At 46.0% G+C, this 19,397-nt stretch overlaps 1 protein-coding gene across 1 annotated transcript in view; it reads right to left on the bottom strand.

Moving 5' to 3' along the window:
• Positions 1-3,768: 3,768 nt before the first annotated feature.
• LOC119397214 (uncharacterized) overlaps positions 3,769-19,397 on the bottom strand; it is a 31,648-nt gene continuing 16,019 nt past the window's right edge. Inside the window, exon 2 of the mRNA XM_037664651.2 lies at positions 3,769-3,824. Coding sequence (XP_037520579.1) covers positions 3,769-3,824 — 56 coding nt within the window. The remainder of the gene's footprint in view (positions 3,825-19,397) is intronic.

The raw sequence follows: 19,397 nt of genomic DNA, 5'->3' as shown, positions 1-19,397 counted from the left end.
AGATATATCAATCTCGTTAGTTAAGCTCTCTTGTTGGATAAAACCTTCGAGTTCTGCTAGAAAGGTTCACACCCCCACGCTCTACAGGACAATGCAAGCCACCCATCATTGGCTTATTTACAAGATTACAATGCTCTCTTAACATATCATTCATGCAGCTGCTTGTTTACACGACAGTACTGCTTACTGCAGGAAAGAGGTATCTGATAAGCGACAGTTTCTCCACATTCCACAACCGCATTCTATGTCCGTTTCTGGCAAGCAGTTGTCTTCTTACGATGCTTTGGCTGCTAATTCTGCAAATCGATTTCAACTTTCATGGAGCGGGAAAACTCTTTGTACATAGCAAGTGACATCAACCCTTATTATGTAGTGCAAAATTTCGTGCAAGTGTGGCACAACAGCTATTCCTTTGTGAGCAACATCACTGTTGGAATCGCAGACCAGGGGTGCTATTCTGGACATTGTCAAATTCCGCCATGTTGTCAAATTCCGCCATGTTGATGATTTGATTGGTCACGCGAAGTCGTTCGCATTGTGGCGCTGCAATGGCGTTACGACACAGGAATCTGCGATGACGTAACGTGCCAAAAAATAGTAATTTTTTCCGAAGCAACGCTTCGCCGTACTCTGTCATGTAGAATAAAGGTTTGGGTGAAAGAACGAAACCGAAATATGGTACTCAGCTGTGCCTACGGTCTACTTGCGGTTTATCGAAACTACTGCTCGCTTGACGAAGAGCCGCCATGTCTGCAACACGATTGGACATTGCACTGATGGCGCCCATTGCGTCACAGGATCTCACTTTTTGTAGCGTCAAATTGACGTTGCGTGACGTTGCATCCTGCCAAATTTGCAGCTTAAAATGTGAGAACGATGAAGTGCCCAAAATTGGCCGCCCATATTGTTGTAAATTGAGTTGCTTGTTCGATGTTCAGCCTCACGTACGTATGTGTAGATGCCATTCCGTGAGTTACTTTACAAGCATGTTTCGGTTAGTAATATTATAAAGTGTTGTACATGAAGGTTGCTTGTTAAAATAAAAGGTTATTGCTTAATTTGGCTTGTTCGAATTTGCGGTTCTCGCCGCAAGAGAACGCCAGATAAGCGAAGAAAAATGGCGCTGCCCTTTGTTGTGTAGTGGCTGGAGCTGCAGGAAGCATCGCGAGTACCGCGATGCTTTTGTGATGACCGATCAATTATTTCACTGTGGTGCCGGCTGACGAAGGACACTGTGCGATGGCTTGTGCGGGGAGCTTCGCCAGGACCTGGAGAGGCGGTGTACGGACACGAGAACAGCCCGACCGTTGTTGTTGTTTTTGTTGAGCTACAAGTGCTTTGCGCCCTTCGCTTGTTCGCCACCGGCAGTTACCACGACGCGATCTCGAACAACGAGGACGTGCCGACGAGCTAGTCCAGTGTGGGTCTCACGATTCATGCTGTCATGGAAGCGATCGTCGAGCGCCTCGGCAATGAGTGGATCGCCCTCCCTGCCAAAAGGAAGGCTTTGTCCACGCAGATGCAAGATTTGAAGGCTGCGTTGAGGTGGTCGACGACACGTTCGTGTGCATAAGTGGGCCGTATGAAAAGGACGACGGCAACAAGGCTGCTTACTTTTGCCGCAAGAACTTTTACGCCCTCAGCGTCATGGTGGTGAGAACAAATTCCATCTTATTCAATCTCGCGCATGCTGTCAGTAGAATGCAAATGAGGAACGTGCAAGACAGCTTTTCGCCACTCTCCAGTATTTTAACGACATTTGCCGTGGCTCCAACTGCAGTGATTGAAAAGAACGCAGTAGTCGCGGTAAACGAAGTTTCCGTCACTATTTAGTTTTGGCAGGGGTGACGTGACACCATAAAAAGTTCATCGAGCTTCATATTTGATCGTGGTAGCTTTTAAGAAAAATAATGCATGAAAGGAAATCAACGTGCTGATTGCGCTCTAATTTCATAAACAGTGATATGCAGACTTGCAGTAACTGCCACATATGAAATGAAAGATACAGCTGTCGAAGCTGCGCTCCGAAAGCAACTCGAGAGAAATAAGTGCGTTGGACCACACAGTTACAGTTGTTCTGCATGTAGCTGGTTGTATTGCTGTTGCCGACTTCCTTCCAATTGAAACAACACTCTGCAGGTATGTGACCAATCCTGCCGATGACTGCCCTCGCACTCGGGGCCCGTGCACGACGCCTTTATGGGGAAGACATCCACCGTGAGCCAGGACTGGGCAGTGGACGCCGTGGCCAGGTTGGTGTATAGCTGCTTGGTATGCGAGCGTGAGAATGCTTGTGTGGTGTCTTAGTGTAGCAAAAACATTATTCATGGTAATTTTATTACACGCTGCGTGGTTCTTAACTACTCAAGTCTCTTTGTCCAAATTTCTGCCCCGTATGTTATTACTGGCAGCTACCTTGGTCGAACACTATCTACTTTAGTGGCACTCGTGTTCCCTTGAATGAAAATTCTCTCATGCACACATTTGAGAAAACAAGTCATACTGAGACCCGAGGCGGCACACAATAATCCGACTTGCTCTCAGTGTATAATTGCAACTTGTCTTTCTATGGTCATGGGAAAGACTACTAGTGCAATAGAAAGGTCAAGCATGAAATAAACTTTCATGAAGAGATTGTATGATCCTTTATTATAAAGTGGTGAAATAATAAATAGAAGCATGCGATGATACAGAAAATGCTACACTCTGAGGTTATGTTAAAAAAAAAGAATACATCAAATACAACTGCCATAGATGTTGTACATTCATAAATACAATTATGTGTAGAAAGGACAACTTGTATAAAAAATACAAATAAGCAAGCACAGCCATGTGCTATATAGCAATAAAATAAGTCAACTGACAACTCAAAGGTATTTCAGTCATGGTTCATAAAAAGCACTAAAAAACAACTCAAACGGTTGCAAAAGAAACCTGCTGTCACGTTTCATTGACGGCCTAAGCACAAAAAAAAAGAAATCTAACGGAAACCAAGCCTTGAGTGCGCTGACCGTCTGCAGCCGCACATCAGTCCCATGCAATCAAAAGAAAGCACAACACCCTTACCACCAAAGAAGATGCGCCTTCTGTCACTCGACCCTTCTTCTCTATGAAAGAAGTTAAGGGCTGCAGTTCAGTAGCTTCGTTGTCATTCCTCCTGACGAAGGAATTGAGTTGATAAAGCCATTTTTTCGTTGGAGCATTTCAAAAGCCGTAATTATGTAACCTAACCAGACAAGCAATTCAGTGAATATGTCTAGCTGTAAAAAAAAAGGAACGCAGTGCATATCAGTGACACGATGTCTTCGAATAAGTTAAAAGAAGTGAGAAAGGAATAGTACATATTCATGTATACATTCATGTTATGCTAATTGGAACACTGTCCTCCACAGGTGATAGTGCATACTCGCTTCAACCTTGGCTGCTTAACCCCATCCCTGGAGCACATCCTGCAGAATCCTCTGCTGCCCGGTTCCACCGCACCCACTCTTCACTGCGGTGCGTCGTATAACTGTCCACTGGAGTCCTCAAGGCCCACTTTCGGTGCTTGCAGAGGTACAGAACACTGTACTATGGCCCACTCTTCACGTCGAAGATCATCGCAGTTTGTGTCGTGCTTCACGGCCTCGGTGTTTGGGAGCAGCTGCCTGAGCCAGACGACATCCCTTGCACTGAAGAACTCGAATGAGAATATGCGGACCTTTACAGCAACAATAGCGACGATACGGCTGCAGTAGACATGAACCAGGCGGGTAGGCAAATGCAGGATCACGCTGTGTAGTGGTTCACAGCTGGGCACGACTCGATGTAATGGGTGTACATTCCTGCGAGGTGTGCACAGAAATGTGAAACACAAGAAGCTCTTGCTGTTTCTCATGACAAAGTAGCCACTTGCATTGTGTTCGATCCTATACCTATCCCCTGTACTTGTGTTCTTGCAGGAATTGTATTCTGACAAAAGCTTCATTGTGTTCGTTCATTGAGAGCATGCTAATTGTACCAAGCAGTTAGGCAAAAGCATGCTCAGTTTCTGCCGCAAATCATAGCAGAACTAGTTTGTTGAGACCATAGTGACTCTGTAAACAGCCTGTGTTATTTTGCAGCAGTGCATGCAACATTGAATGCCATTCCAGAGCATTGTTTTCGGAACTTTATTCACAATGCGAACCCATGTGATGACTGTACGAGTCTGGCAGGTGTGTACGAAAGCTCTATTCATGTAGTAGCCACTCGTACATGCAAGAGCACAAGCTTGCTATGGTTGGTAATCTATGTAAACGCTTATAGGCACAAAACGAACCAGTACCGAAAGGGGCAACGTGGGCACAGCACTGTGTAGCTACTTTCTGTCCTGGTTTCTCTGGTGGACAATAAAAGTTTACATGCAAGAGTAATACATGATATTTCATAATGTATTGTGAGTCAATTGATCTTCTTCTGTTAATTCATCATTGTGAGTCATTTCATCATCCTTGCAATAATAAAAAGCAGTCAAGTTGTCTCATTGCTTACATCATTGTCTTATCATTCACTGCTGCCAACAACAAAGGCTGCCTCTAATATTGTACCAACCAGTTTTGAAACCAGCACATCTGCATAAAAGACATCGCTTTGAATGCAGTTTGTGCACTTCTTAGTGTTGCCAGTCCAATGTAACATCAACTGCATGAAATACTACAATTCCACTTCTTTGTTGTGGCCATTATGCACTTCTTATCCGTATGTTGTAAGCAACGTGGAAGTACCTTCCACAGTTAACACCTTCGGAGGTGCATCACTTCTGTGGATTGAGATTCGCCTAGACTTTATCTTTCAGATTCAACTGATCGCGCGTAACGTGAGGTCCTGAAACTTAACTCTTATTGCTTCTGCTTATGTATATTTACATGATTGCAACTTTTACTTACAGTAGTCCTTACGCATCCTCAGCAAAACATATAGCACCATCTTAATGATCACGACAGTTCAGGAAGATACTTCGCGCATCGGAGACGTTATAAATAACTCAGCTGGCTGTTGGGCTAGTTGGCACATTACTTAAGATAAACTAGACGCGGAACAGCCACCGCAACAAAAAAGACAGAAGGAACAGAAGGGGCATTATTAATACTTGCAATGCTGTGCAGCTCCTTATAGCGCTTCTGGACGCCGCGGGCCCTGGGAACGAAGGGCCACCGCAGCCCAAGACGGGGTCGACGCGCATACTTGTAAGGATGCGGGCGTCGTCCACCGAAACGTGCGTCGCCAAATCGAACAGCCATCCGCCTGTTCTGCAATAAGCATGTGCATAGCTGAAACTTCAACACCACCCGAGTGAAACGCAAGCTTACCTGACTGCACCGTCATTCCGCGCCTCGAGCTCGAGCTGCCGCCACTCCGGCGGCGCCCTGCTGCTGGGGCCCAGGTGGTAAAGGCGCTCTGTCATCGTCTGTCACGGCTCCCATCGTACCTCCGGTAGTAAGTTGCAAACGACCCTCCCCATACAGGGACGATCGGTAAAAAAATGCAACATCGCGGCCCACTGTTCGCGATCTGCCGACATAACCACAGAACACGTACGCAAAACAACCAGCGAAATAACGATGTCGGCAATGTCGACGCTGGCTTGGCTGGCTCGCTTATTGGCTAAAAAAGTTACTATGGCTCTGTCGCTCATCTCCAAATATGGCGCTAAATTGCAGACGTTATCGTCTGCTTCACAACTTTAAAACTAAACGCTTCACTTTTCTTTTATTTTTTTGTTGTTACATTAACAATTTCAGATACAAAATATTATTTAATTGCACGTTTCTTTGCATCTTATGTCCCCTTCACGTCACGTTTCGCAAGCATTTCATGCGTTTGCGTCATCATTGTGTACACGTCACGCCTACGTCAAATTTGACAGAAAATGGCGGAAGTCCAGAATAGCACCCCAGGGCAATGGAGCGGTACTTCCTAATCGGGACCTCTGCGACTAACACCTTTGTTTGAGTGACGTGTTGTGTGTGAATCTTTCCAATGTGCTATGTGTTCCGTTGAGTTGTTGCGCTATTCAAGTACAGAATAAAAAGGTTGGCATCACGTGCTAATCTGCAAGTCGTTTTTTTCAGCTCGATGCAAGCTGAAATCGATTTGCAGAATCAGCACTCAAGCACCAAAGACGACGACTGCCTGCAAGAAACAACATAGGACACAGTTTCTGGAATGCAGAGAAGCTGTCATTTATCAGATACTTCTTTCATGCGGTAAGCAGTATGCCGGGAAATGGGCCACTGCAGGAATGATAGGTTAAGAGAGCATTTTTAAAAGAGCCGAGCGAATGTTGGGTGAGTTAGTGTCTCGACATAGTAAATACCATCGTAAGTAGCGCAACTAGACAGGACAACAGTGTTCGTCTGTTCCTTTCTGTTGTCCTGCCTAGTTGCGGTACATACAATGGCATTTATAAGACAGCATTGTAATCTTGTAAACACGATGGACGTCTGGCGTTACAGTGTAGAGCATGTGAGTGGGAACCTCTCTTTCAGAACACAAATGTTTTATCAGCTAATAGAGTTGATAAAAAGGCGGCCTCAGCAAGCGATCAAGGAAAAGGGGAAAAGAGAATTGTCGCTTCTACACATCACACACATGGTCCAAGAACTAACGAAGTTGATAATAGAAGCTGCAAAAATTGCAATAGGGGGTATCAATTTTGTTAGCGCTCCTCGACTGTCCTTCTCGAATGAAGCACTGACTTTCTTGATCATGGAGTAGTTCGCGAGGTGATCAATATGCCGTATATTTTGCTAAAATAAAAAGGAAGAAGACACATCTCTCTGCATGGCACCTTGGTTAAGCTTGAGGGAACCACCCCATTGTCTACAAATGCCTCGTGTGAAATAAACCATTTTTTTTTTAAAGTTAGTGCACAGATTGTCCCACTTTTTTCGGCTTTGTGTTGCTTATGTGCTAAAAATTTTTACCAAGTGTGTTGAGGTCACTTATGAGTACAGAAAACAAGATACTTTGGAAATTTCAACCACAAATACACACAAGCACAACAGCAAAACCTAGTTAACAGTAGAAAACTTGTAACAGCCAAAGGAAAGTGCAGCTGAACAGTTGATATTGCCCACACAATGCGCTTAAATTAGGTATGTTTCAGAATCCCGGGTAAGCAGAATCAACGAGTTCCTCCACAACGGTGGCCATCACAATCGTGTCGTGGTTTCGGCAATACTCAGAACTTTATTTTCATCCTGCACGCAAATGGCACAATGAAGTCAGCCAAGCATGTGCGTGCAACAGCTTACCCTATGTCTTCCAAAAATTATGACAAATCGGAACATTTTCGAAGCATATGTTTTGTCGCCTTCTGCACATCCTTCTAAGGCCTCACAGCAAAGTTACTTGAACACGGGCATGAGCTGGCGCTCTCATGTATAATTCGTTCAGGTGACCTGTCGGCGGGTTCAGGTGACGCACTTTCACATTCATCACCCTCAACACAGATTGTAGCCAGGCAGGCATTGTCTACGCTTTCAGTAGTTGAGTTTTGTGCTGAAAGGTTACTTTCATTATTTTGCATCGAGGCGGTCTGGCGAAAAAGCGGCTCAACTGCAGCATGAAGTCGGCGATGTTTTTGCCGACGCGATAGGGAGCCGATAGCTTTCTTTTTTCTTTCCATGACAGACCCTTTCGCGCGGAAAGCTAAAAATGACACTTACGTCTGTTGGATGTCTGGAAGACAATGAGGTCCTGGAGTTTTGACACGAAAAAATAGCAGGACGAACAAGAAGCACATTCCGAAAAGACGGAGAAAGGATACTCAACTTGAAACGCTTGAAACTACACTGCGCAGTTATCGTCGGTGGCTTCGGTGGAGAGGGAGCGAGAGCGCCAGAGCGGCGTCACGGGCGGCCAATGAGAGCGCACGACGCGATGACGTAGAATGACGAAGTGTGTGGCGACCAATGGCGACCATGGGTGGCGACATGTCTCGACCATGGCCTCCGAGATGGCGGACGCGCCCGCCATCTCGGAGGCCATGTCTTGCCTCGCGACGGCGGGAGGATGAGGCGAGGTTGTAGAGAGGAAAAGACGCTTTTCTTTCGCCCTCGCTAGGAGCGCGCCTCAGCAAGCATGGTCTGCGCGCGAACGAACTAACTGGGGATGACGCTCGAAGGGTCCGGGGGCACTCTCGGTCCCCATACTGCCCATACATTGTATCACATTTTATTTCATCAATTAAGCGATGGTGATCGATGTTCGGCGAATGATTTTGTATCCTTCACGTGCATGGTGGGCTAAAAGATGGGAAAATTTGGTTTACCGATCTTCACATGTTAAAATGCGGAGAAATATAAACGCGCTACCCTTTCTTTTTATTGCGCATGCGGTTCAGGCGACCAATATTTGCGATTACGAACGTATACGAGCGACCGAAGTTCATATGTGCGCATTTTAATGGCAAAAGCTCTAGAAAAACAGGTTCACTAAACGTTTTAAAAAGACTTCTTGTAAAAAACGTTTTTTCACCGTCTTCTAAAAAACTTCTTGTGAAAAACGTTTATTCAACGTTGCATAATATACCTAGATGTCTGCATACCTTTTTAGTCGTTTCAAGAAGTTTTTTAGAGGTTTTGTGTTTCGTGGGGAGCTTCTCGTCACGTGCTCGCACAATATACAGTGACGTTTCCACGGCCGCTCCGCAACGTGGCTCCGTTGGTGACGCAGAAGCGGACATTTTGGAAGTTTTGATGACGCACAAGCGGCCATCTTGGAAGTTTTTGTACCTAACGTCATCACAACTAGCCAGACTGCTGCGTGAAGTAACCAGAATTTGTACTATAGCCTGACGTCAAGCTAGTGTCGATGTCAGTAGGTGCGCCATGGAAAAATTGACTTTAATATCAAATTAAAATACCTTATCAGCATTTTCTGAGCTTCACACTTGCTCAGAGCCGTCTCTGCATACAGGTGATATGCATGGCACAGTAAACTCGCCTTCGAAAAAAGGTGTCAGTACCCCTTTAACGCTGCTTGCCCTTCTTCTCGCGGCCGCGCGCCCAGAGAATGAGGGGATGACGTACATGAGAAAATGGCCCTACGTAGATGGTAATGCTGTGACGTCGCTCCTCTGCGTAACGACTGCGCTCTGACGTCGCCAACAGTAGCACGTGACACTGCGATAATTATTTGACACGACGCGTACATTGTGTAATTTGTTGCTTGAATGGATCAATAAAACTTGAGAGCAATAATAAAACACACAAACGGAATGTGTGCGTTTTATTTTTTAAATTTTACTGCGAATCGAAGCGAGATTCTAGACTAATCTACCTCCGTTTCGCACGCGTTCGTGTTCTCGTGCTTTGCGCATTGTGCAGACGCCACCCTTTAAACGAAACTAATTTTCTGCCACGTTCCAGCGCTCGTTAGGTTCATTTATCCTCCCACGTCTAACTATATGTTCATGCGGCACACCGCTTGTCTCGCGTCCGTACAAATGTCGCAGCTTTCGGGCTCAGTAATAGGTTGAAAGCCAAGTGATCGGCGAGGGCGCATTCGGCAAACCTTGCAGAGATAAAGCGCAAAGAACGCCGCCACAACACCGCTCGCGTCTCGGGGGCTCGGGCTGGTTCGGGCACGTCATGCATTCGGGACATTTTGTGCGCATGACGTGTTCATGCGTATGCGTTATGTGATCCTCCCGTTCGCGTGCCAAAGAGGGCGGGAAGGGATTTGGCTTGCAAACGCTACACGGGGCGAGCGGCAAGGGTTTGCAGCTCGCCTCCTCGCATCACGGTTTCGCGCCTCTACAAATTGTTTTTCTCAGCTTCTAATGGACCGATTAGAAAAAATTTTGTGGCATAAAAATTCAGCAGATCCTACGTACCGTGGGAATCGATGTTATGCGAAGCATGCGCGGGAAAGTGACTATGGCGTATCTTTTCACATTGAGCGAAACGTGACGGAATGACGCTAGAGAAATGTGCAAATGATATACGCACACAAATATGTTGAAAAGTCATACATGTATTATAACCAGTTGTTTACCGTTGCGCAACGATGCAACGTGGGTGCAACAGCAACATGGGTGTAAACAACACCAGACGCGGTAAGCTGATATGTAGTGCTTATATTCTTCATTACTGAACAGCACAAATTTGAACAAGACAAAGAAGGAACACAGATAAACAGGACAGTCGCTACTCGTATTCAGAAAAATTTGTCTAGATATATACACATCCGAGTGGCACGCGCCGGTGCACTGCACGTACACGTTACAGTCACAGTTGTAGCTGTTACAGTTGCGCTAAAGTTGTTATGTTTATACTTATGCGTTATGACGGACAACGCACGCACGTTTGACGAACTCGTGGGCATGTGTGGAAGGCGTTCTTGACAGTTCTTTCAACAAGGTCACCATCACCGTGATCAGTGAGCACGAGCAGCTGGACAGGACTTGTATCAGATCCGTTTCGTCATCGCGACTAGAGGGGTCTAAGTGTAGTGAAGTGCGAGGTATAGTACAGCTGGTGGAAATCGTGGATGCCTCTTCCGAAGAAATGATCTGTGATGCCTCCTGTCCTGGATGTGGCAACGAGGTCTTGCGATGCCCTGTTCACATCCAAGCCGTCTTTCGGCAGTGCTAGCAGCAGGCGCTGTTGGGTTTGATAAACCAATGTTGAAGTCACCGGTAATGATGAGGAGTATGGTCCTCTCGGCAGAGTTATTGTAGGAAGCATTGACCCCGGTTTTTACGTAATCCACGTGGTCTACGTTGCGGACCACCTGGACGAGTGGATGGAAGTTGAGCGTCTTCCAGGGGTGTTTTGTCTTCAGCTCCCTCAATTTGTTTGCGTCGCCGCGGTGGTGTAGCGGTTACGGTGCTCGGATGCTGAGCTGAAGGTCGCGGGTTCGATCCCGGTCGCGGCGCATGCATTTCCAAATGATAAAGGGGCGAAATGATAGAGGCCCATGTAGTGTGCGACTTAAGCGCACGCTAAAAAACACCAGATGGTCATAATTTCCGGAGTCTTCCACTACGGCGTCTCTCATAATCATATCTTGATTTTGGGGCGTAGAACCCCAAGAATTATTATTCTCACTTTCTTCGCGTGTCAATGTGTGTGTTCGCAGTTAGTCTGTTGACTGAGGCTCTGTATCACCTGTGGCACATACCCGCATAACATGAACTCTGGTAGGCGGGTATGTGCCACACATGACTGAGAGAAAGCTTTTTATGACGTACGCGACAGGTATTTTGCGTTATTTATGTCATGACCAGTGAATCGTGTTCTTCATACACTGCTTCTCTGCTGTGCGAACTTTGGTATATTACAACCTATCGAGACAACCAGGAGAGCCCCCAGACGTAAGCGGCTAGATAGATAGATAGATAGATAGATAGATAGATAGATAGATAGATAGATAGATAGAAACGGCCAAAGTGCCTCGCGTTCGCTAAGGAATGCTTCGCATTTTATAATCTTTATTGGGATCGCAATAACTTGCAATGTCTAACTGAAATTCGTTAGGTCACCTAGTGAGGGGCCCTTTAAGTTAAGAGTTGTCCATGATACATATGTCATCGGAGCATAAAAGTTTAGGTAATACAAGAGCCAATAAACTGTCAGACTAATGAAGGAAAATAATCAAATGAGTTCATTGAAAAAGCAGACAGTTTGCTTCTGAAGAGCTGGCGGATCATATCTAAACCACGCGCTTCTATATACGTGCCCTCTGAGATTCGCTTCGGCAGTGCTACGGCGCGCTGCTGGAGTTGATTGCGGAGGCCACGCAGTGGTAAGGGCAGCTCAACTCGTTGATTGCGTTTTAAATTAATTGAAAGAGTTCACTGAAAAAATTTGGCCGCGTATCTGCGTGCTTCGCTGCAAATGTCGTGTAAAGACGATAGAAGAAACGCTGCGTGAGATATGAACGCCATCTGGCAATACGTCAGGAAACGTGAATGCTGTGTTGCGGGCTGGTAGTCCCGGCGCAGCAGCAGGCAAGACCGGCGGGGACGGCCAGCCAGCCCGAACACGCGGTTTGGCGCGAAGCGCCGAAGCAGAAGAAACGTCCGCACTCAACGAGTACTCTCCAACACTCTTTATATTCACGTCGCCTGGGTAAAGCAGGAATGCCAGAGCGGAAACTGAGCTCGCTCGCTGGATTTCAAGCAAGACGGACGTGCCTGCGCGATGTCCTTGATTACTCCTCGTACCTCTCGCGACCGGCGCCCCGTGACGGACTCCTCGCCCGCTATGCCGTGCGCCGCTCATCGACGGGGCCTTTGCCCGCTTCGCCGATGTGTGTGCACCGTGCCTCTAGCTGTGTTTCGCGGACCCGTCCCTGAACTCCCGTGACGTTTCCCATCTTTCCTGTCCTCTTTTCTCTTCGTTGGATGGATGTGCTCTATCACTTTTCTCTCTATTTTCCCACTATTCTTTATTCCCTCCTACACCCACCCTACACGGCACTGCGCCGTGTCGCCTATAGGCAGAGAGAAATTAGGTGCTTTTTCCTTTCCTTAATAAACAGACGAAGAAGAAGAACTGAAACCGAAACACAAACAATGAGCTCGCGCAGAGGGCAGGCACGGAGGAAGCCAAGTTTCGGCGCCTAGTCGCATTTTCAGCGCAGCTTTAAGAACTAGGGTCTCTAGAATTAGTATCTATGTTATTTTCTATTAAAGGAACACACCACCTAATACTTACCTAGTGATGTTGCGCCTCAGATATGCGTAATGTTTGCTTTTTGATCAACCACTGTATGACAAGTACTGAACATAGTGAGCCGTTCACGTATGAGTTGGCCCCTTGTGCAAGGGGTTCAACTTTGGCCGAGTGGCTGAATCGAGGGACGTGCCGACAAACAGAAAGACAGACCAAAATTTCTGCGTTTAAGTTCCCCAAGAAATACTATCGTCTTTAAAAGCAGGCTGTTTTCCTGTGGGGGTGTGCCATTAAGGTGGCACGTACCCTCGACAGAAAAGTCTCATTTCGTTCTAAAGTCTTCCCGTGTGAACCAAAAGTTGGCATAGCGCTAGAGGCTAGCGCCAATAAAGACACTTAAACGGCACATTAAGGCAGCCTAAAGTTTTTTTTAAAGTTCTTCATCGGCGAAGCTGAACAATATAATCAAGCCTGGTTACTCATGTACTGTGATTTTTCGCTCACAACCAATGCCGACGCCGCCAGCGCGGTTTCTGCGCGACGGGCTCTTCAACCACTGTCACGTAATTACACGGATGTTTGTTCATTTCTCGACGGCAAATGTGCCCCCATGACCAAGAATCGAACACGAGTCCTCACATTTTAACAGCTAAACATCACTTTAGCTGCTGAGCTACTATTGTTGCTTCTGTGTGAAATGCGAATGTCCTGAATGAAGGTAATGTTGTGAATGCTATCAGCTTCCGCACTGACATCTGCGAGACGTCCATGAACGACCTGTGGATGGTAGCTGCGACTCTTTCTCAATACTGCACGAATTATGACCACTTTTACGTGAGGATAGCCACTGTTGTTCGCTTTCTTAAATCTTAGTAATTTGCTACCTTATTTCATTAGGACTATTTAGTACGTAACAACACTCGCATTATTTGTTTCGACGCCAAGGAAAGTTGCTAGCAATATTAAGCTACGTGTATTCGTGTAGGAATTCCATTGACATTGAAAGATATTCATTTTTACATTTGCTCCAGGAAGGGGATAGCACTGAACCGGCATTTTGAAGCTTCACGCCTTGTGTTAACCGAAAGCCATGAGGCAAGAGTGATCATGTTAGGAGACTCGCCATGCCGGTACCTCTGAGTAGAAGTAGCAACAAACAACATCAATAAATAAACAAAAAGTGTTGGATGTCAGTTTTCCAGCTTTTTCCAACATATTTGTCCCCCGTATTAATGCAATTCCTAGCGGCCGTACCTTATAGGTTCTTTAACCATCTCCGCCCCGCCACGGTGGTCTAGTGGTTATGGCGCTCGACTGCTGAACCCAAAGGTCGCGGGATGGAATCCCCGGGCCGCGGCGGCTGGCATTTTCGATGGAGGCGAAAATGTTTGAGGCCCGTGTACTTAGATTTAGGTGCACGATAAAGAACCCCAGGTAGTCGAAATTTCGGAGCCTTCCACTACGGTGTCTCTCATAATCATATGGTGGTTTTGGGACGTTAAACCCCAGATATTATTATATTATTATCTTAACCATCTCTGGAAACTATGGTCGGATTATTAGTGGTGCGAGCAACGTGTCACGCTCTTGTTTCTATGCAGGAAACAAGAGTTTCTTTCTAAATATTAAGAAAAATCTTGTAAAATATAAGACTGGTACGAAATCAATTTTTTCCGATTTAAGTTACGAGATGATACACATAATATCGGAGAATAAGCTTCCTCATGTGAATAAACTCTAAGGATAAATAATGAAAATTAATTCAATTAGTTTATTGACAGAGCAGACGGTTTTCTTGTCAGCAGTTTGGATCCTTGCGGTAAATGGCGGAACAGATCTCAACCACGCACGCTGCTACTTTTACCTGGGCTCCGAGATCCGCTTCGGCAGTGCGACAAACACAAGGTTAACCCAAGAATTATTAGGACAGACGAACGCCGAGGTGCGAGTGCCATTACCGGCACCTAAGGGAGGATCATACTCACCTCTAATTTTTCCTTTACATTGAATGACACCGAAGCATTCAAATTTAATCACAGTGCCTTAGAACATGCACAAGCGTACATCGTTAAGACCAGACACAGAATACTGCATTACCACCTATTTGTTGGCACGAATTCTTGTAATTTTTTAGTATTGCGCGAACATTTGCATAATAAAAGAACAAAAAATTCCAGCTTGTCATTCCAGCCATCCCCACGCCGTGTAAAACCGTCCGAAAGGGAAGCTGTCGTGCTTTGATTCAGGCATTATGTTTTTATTCCTATGTTTTCGGCGTGTTCACTAAAGGCACGTTCACACCGGGCGCAGATCCCGAAAGCGGATGCGGATTATCCGGAAAAGGCGGAAACTGCCGCTGCTTGTCCGGATCGCTCCCGGTCACAGCAGATCTCACGAAGTATCGTGTAGTTTCGCCAGATCTCGAAAATTTCTTGACTGAGACATATAAGGCTTTCGACTTAAAACGCAAGGCGACCTTTATGTAAGACATGTGGCTCGAGAGTGCGCTGCTTCTAAATGTGTCTGCAAGCTTGAATAACTGTCAGCCATCTTCTTTTTTTCTCAGACAATGTATTAATGCGTGCCCCCCTCACTCCCCCAGCCCCTCCCCCACCTTCTAAAGCTTTCTGCATCTGACGTGGTTTGCACGTCCTCCATGATCGTAAGCATTGCAGGGCTTTTGCACATCAGGTGGAATTGCACTGCCTCCGGGATCTGCATACCTCCGACTATGCGATGACTTCTGTGATCACGTCATCACATGATGTCATCTTATGCAACGTCAGTGGCACGTCACGAGAATCATAATGACGTTACAAGTGCTCGCAATCTGTGTCTTCATGATGACGTCACGAACCCGTAATCACCTCATCACGTGACTTTTTTTAAAATTGCGTCGACGCCGACGGTCACTTTTCTCGCTTGGAAGGCAGTCTAACTCTTTTCCCTGATGAGAAGGAAGCAAGGTGACTTTTAAGGGCTCGTTTTTCTTTGTTAGACACAATATTTATGAGAACTAACAGACAACGACAACCAGAGTTTCGTAACCAGTTTGCCGGAGCGTTTTATACTGATGTCAACTAATTATATGACTTTAGTTTTTAATTTAAGATATACCTTAATACCAATCTATCATAGATGACCCTTAGCCTAACACATTTCTTATTTTCAATTTTTATCGACATTTTCACACAACTGTCGCCGGTGATTGACAGTGTGACTCGGTACACTTACGATTAAAAAATTTGGGGCAGCTGCTCATTACTGGTCCGAATGCTGTGGACACAGGGGAGTTGGTGCCCGTTTCCTCCTCCATTCCCTCCTCCTCACCTCACTTCACTTCTCTTCACCCCCACTCTTATTCTCACCCCCATGCTATACTGTAGTATACGTGGCTAAGCAATGCTTTACCCTCTCCCGTCCTTCCGTCCCTCCTGTTCACACTCATTTCCTTTCCGATCCCGTCACTATATTATATCATGCGTGGCTCTTTTTCAATACCTTTTTTCTTTTCTCTCTGTTTTCCTTTTCTTTCTTACTTTCTTTCTCGTCTCTTCCTTTTGTTGCTCTTGTTTTCTGGTTCTATTGCTCTTAGCAAAAAATAATGTGGTTCCCATAAATGCTTTTTCTCCTACCGTGCCTGGATTGCCGAGTGGTTACGACACTTGTTTTCGGAGCGTGGGAACCCGGGTTCAAATCCCACCTCGTCAAGATATTTTATTTCGTTTGATTTATCTCTACTCGTGCTCCTTTCTAAACATCTACTCCTTCTTTCTTTCTGCTCTCCATACCGCCGAAGGCAGTTTTCGCTAAACGATCGCTCCCTCCTCCTTTCCGGCTCCTCGCCTCAGCACTCCTCGTTTTACTGCGCTTTACTCCCTCCCGCCCCAGGCTCTAGCCTTCTTCCCCACCACTCCCCATCACTCTCCATATATCCTCTCTGTCCCTCCACTGTCTTCGATTTCCCTCGCACCTGCTGTGCGGCATAGTTGCGCAATTCCTGTAGAGCATACCCGCCCGAGTTTCGCAGACGGCACGCGGAGTTCTGCCAAGCTTCAGCAGCTCCGCTGCGAAAAGGTGTCGAGGTGGTACACAGAGAACGCGTACAACTACAACGCCGTGTCGCAGCGTCATCACGGAACGGGTGTATTCTCAGCCTGGGCAAGGAATGAAGCTACAAACTAAGTTTTGAAGTATCATTCATCATCATCAGCCTGTCTGCGCCCACTGCAGGGCAAGGCCTCTCCCATGTTCCGCCAATCACCCGGTCCTGTGCTTTCTGTTTGCCACGTTATACCTGCAAACTCTTAATCTCATCTACCCACCTAATTTCTGTCCTTCCCCTCACGCGTTTTGCCCACTCTTGGAATCCAGTCAGTTACCCTCAATGACCACCGGTTATCCTGCCGACGTGCTACGTGGCCGGCCCACATCCATTTCTCTTCTTAATTTCAGCTATGATATCCTAACCCCGGTTTGTTCCTGACCCACTCTGCTCTCTTCCTGTCTCTTAAGGTTACACCTATCATTTTCCTTTCCATCGCTCGCTGCGTCGTCCTCAATTTAAGTTGAACCATCTGTGTAAGTCTCCAGGTTTCTGCTCCGTAGTAAGTACCGGTAAGATGCAGCTTTTATATACCTTCCTCTTGAGAGATAGTGGTAGACTACTATTCATGATTTGATAATGCTTGCCAAATGAGCCCCATCCCATCCTTATTCTTCTAGTTATTTCACTCTCATGGTTCGGCTTCCGCGGTTACTACCTGTCCTAAGTAGACGTACTCCTTTTACAACTTCCAGCGTCTCGCCACCTATCGCGAAGCGCTGTTCTCTGCCAAGATTGTTCCACATTACTTTAGTTTTATGCATATTAATTTCAGACCTATTCTTCTACTTTCCGTATCAGTTCAGTATCATGAGCTGTAATTCGTCTCACCGCGTTACTCATCAATGCAATGTCATCAGCGAATCGCAGGTTACTGAGATACTCTCCATTAACTCTTACCCCTAATTCTTCCCAATCTAGGGCCCTGAAAACCTCCTGTAAACACGCGGTGAATAGCATTGGAGAGATCGTGTCTCCCTGTCGTACGCCCTTCTTTATTGGGATTCTGTCGCTTTCTTTATGAAGGACTATAGTGGCTGTGGATGCCGCTGTAGAGTTCTTCCATTATGTTTATATAGGCTTCGTCGATGCCCTGATTCCGCAGTGCTTGCATGACTGCTGATGTCTCCACCGAATCAAATGCCTTCTCGTAATCTATGAAGGCTATGTATAGGGGTTGGCTGTATTCCGCGCATTTCTCTATCACCTGATTGATAGTATGAATATGGTCTATTGTTTGAGAAGCCTGTACGAAATCCTGCCTGGTCCCTTGGTTCTTATTCATAAAAAATATAGCTGGCAATATAGAGGAATACTATAGCATTAATGAGAGGGTGTTATGTATCGTGATTAAGTTTAATAAGAGGTACAGGATGAAGGTGATTACAGGCCTACGCGCCAACATCCAGCCACGATGATCAACTGGTTGAACGCTTCTACGAAGACGTGAATCAGCACTGAGTAAGGTAAAGCACAGTATACTGTACTGAGGGGCGACTTTAATGCAAAAGTAGGCAAGAAGCAGGCTGGAGATCATGCAGTTGGGGAATATGGCATCGGCTCCAGAAATTGCCAGAGGGGAGTTACTAGTAGAGTTCGCAGACGCAATAATTTACGGATCTTGAATACCTTCTACAGAAAACGGACTCGTAAGTGGACGTGGAGGAGTCCTAATGGCGAAACTAAAAATGAAATGACTTCATAATGTGCGACCACCCGGGCATTATACAGGATGTGGAGTAGTTAACAAGATCCGATGCAGTGACCATAGAATGGTAAGATCTAGAATTCAACTAGACGTGAGGAAGAACGCAGAAACTGATACGCAAGAAGCCGATTAATGAACTAGCTCTGCGAGGGAAAGTACAGGAATTCAGAGTTTCACTTCAGAATAGGTACGCGGCTTTAACCGAGGAAACCGACCTTAGCGTTGACGCAATGAATGATAATCTGACTAGATCAGTAAGGAGTGTGCAGTGGAAGTCGGGTGTACAGTCGTTAGACAGGAGACACTGGTAAGCTATCCAAGAGACGAAAAACCTCATTAAGAAACGTCAAGCCATGAAAGCCTAAATGCAACAGACAAAAATAGAGCTGGCGGAGCTTTCGAAGTTGATCAATAGGCGTAAAGTAGCCGACATAAGACAAGTATAATATGAGAGAATGAGCATGCTCTAAAGAACGGAGAAGCCTCAAAGCTACGAAGACAACTGTGCATAGGCAAAAATCAGATGTATGCTATTAAGGGACAAGGATGGCAAGGTCACAAACCAATATGGATAGAATAGTTGAGGTAGCGGAAGAGTTCCTACAGAGATCTGTACAGCAGCCGAGACAGTCAGGATGATAACGTAAGAAGCAGTAATATCCCAGAGGAATCTGACATCCCACCAGTATTAACAGGAGAAGTAAAGAAAGCCCTAAAGGGAATGCAAAGAGGCAAAGCCGCTGGTGAGGATCAGGTAACATCAGAACCTGTTGAAAGACGGTGGAGAGCTTATGTTAGAGAAACTGGCCACCCTGTATACGAAGTGTCCTCTCGACAGGGAGGCTACCAGAATCTTGGAAGAATGCCAACTCATCTTGATCCATAAGAAAGGGGACGTCAAGGACCTGAAAAATTACAGGCCCATCAGCTTACTGTT

Source organism: Rhipicephalus sanguineus, chromosome 6 (genome assembly GCF_013339695.2).
Source record: "Rhipicephalus sanguineus isolate Rsan-2018 chromosome 6, BIME_Rsan_1.4, whole genome shotgun sequence".
In the NCBI taxonomy this organism is placed as follows: Eukaryota; Metazoa; Arthropoda; class Arachnida; order Ixodida; family Ixodidae; genus Rhipicephalus; species Rhipicephalus sanguineus.
This window is presented reverse-complemented; position numbering and strand designations above follow the sequence as displayed.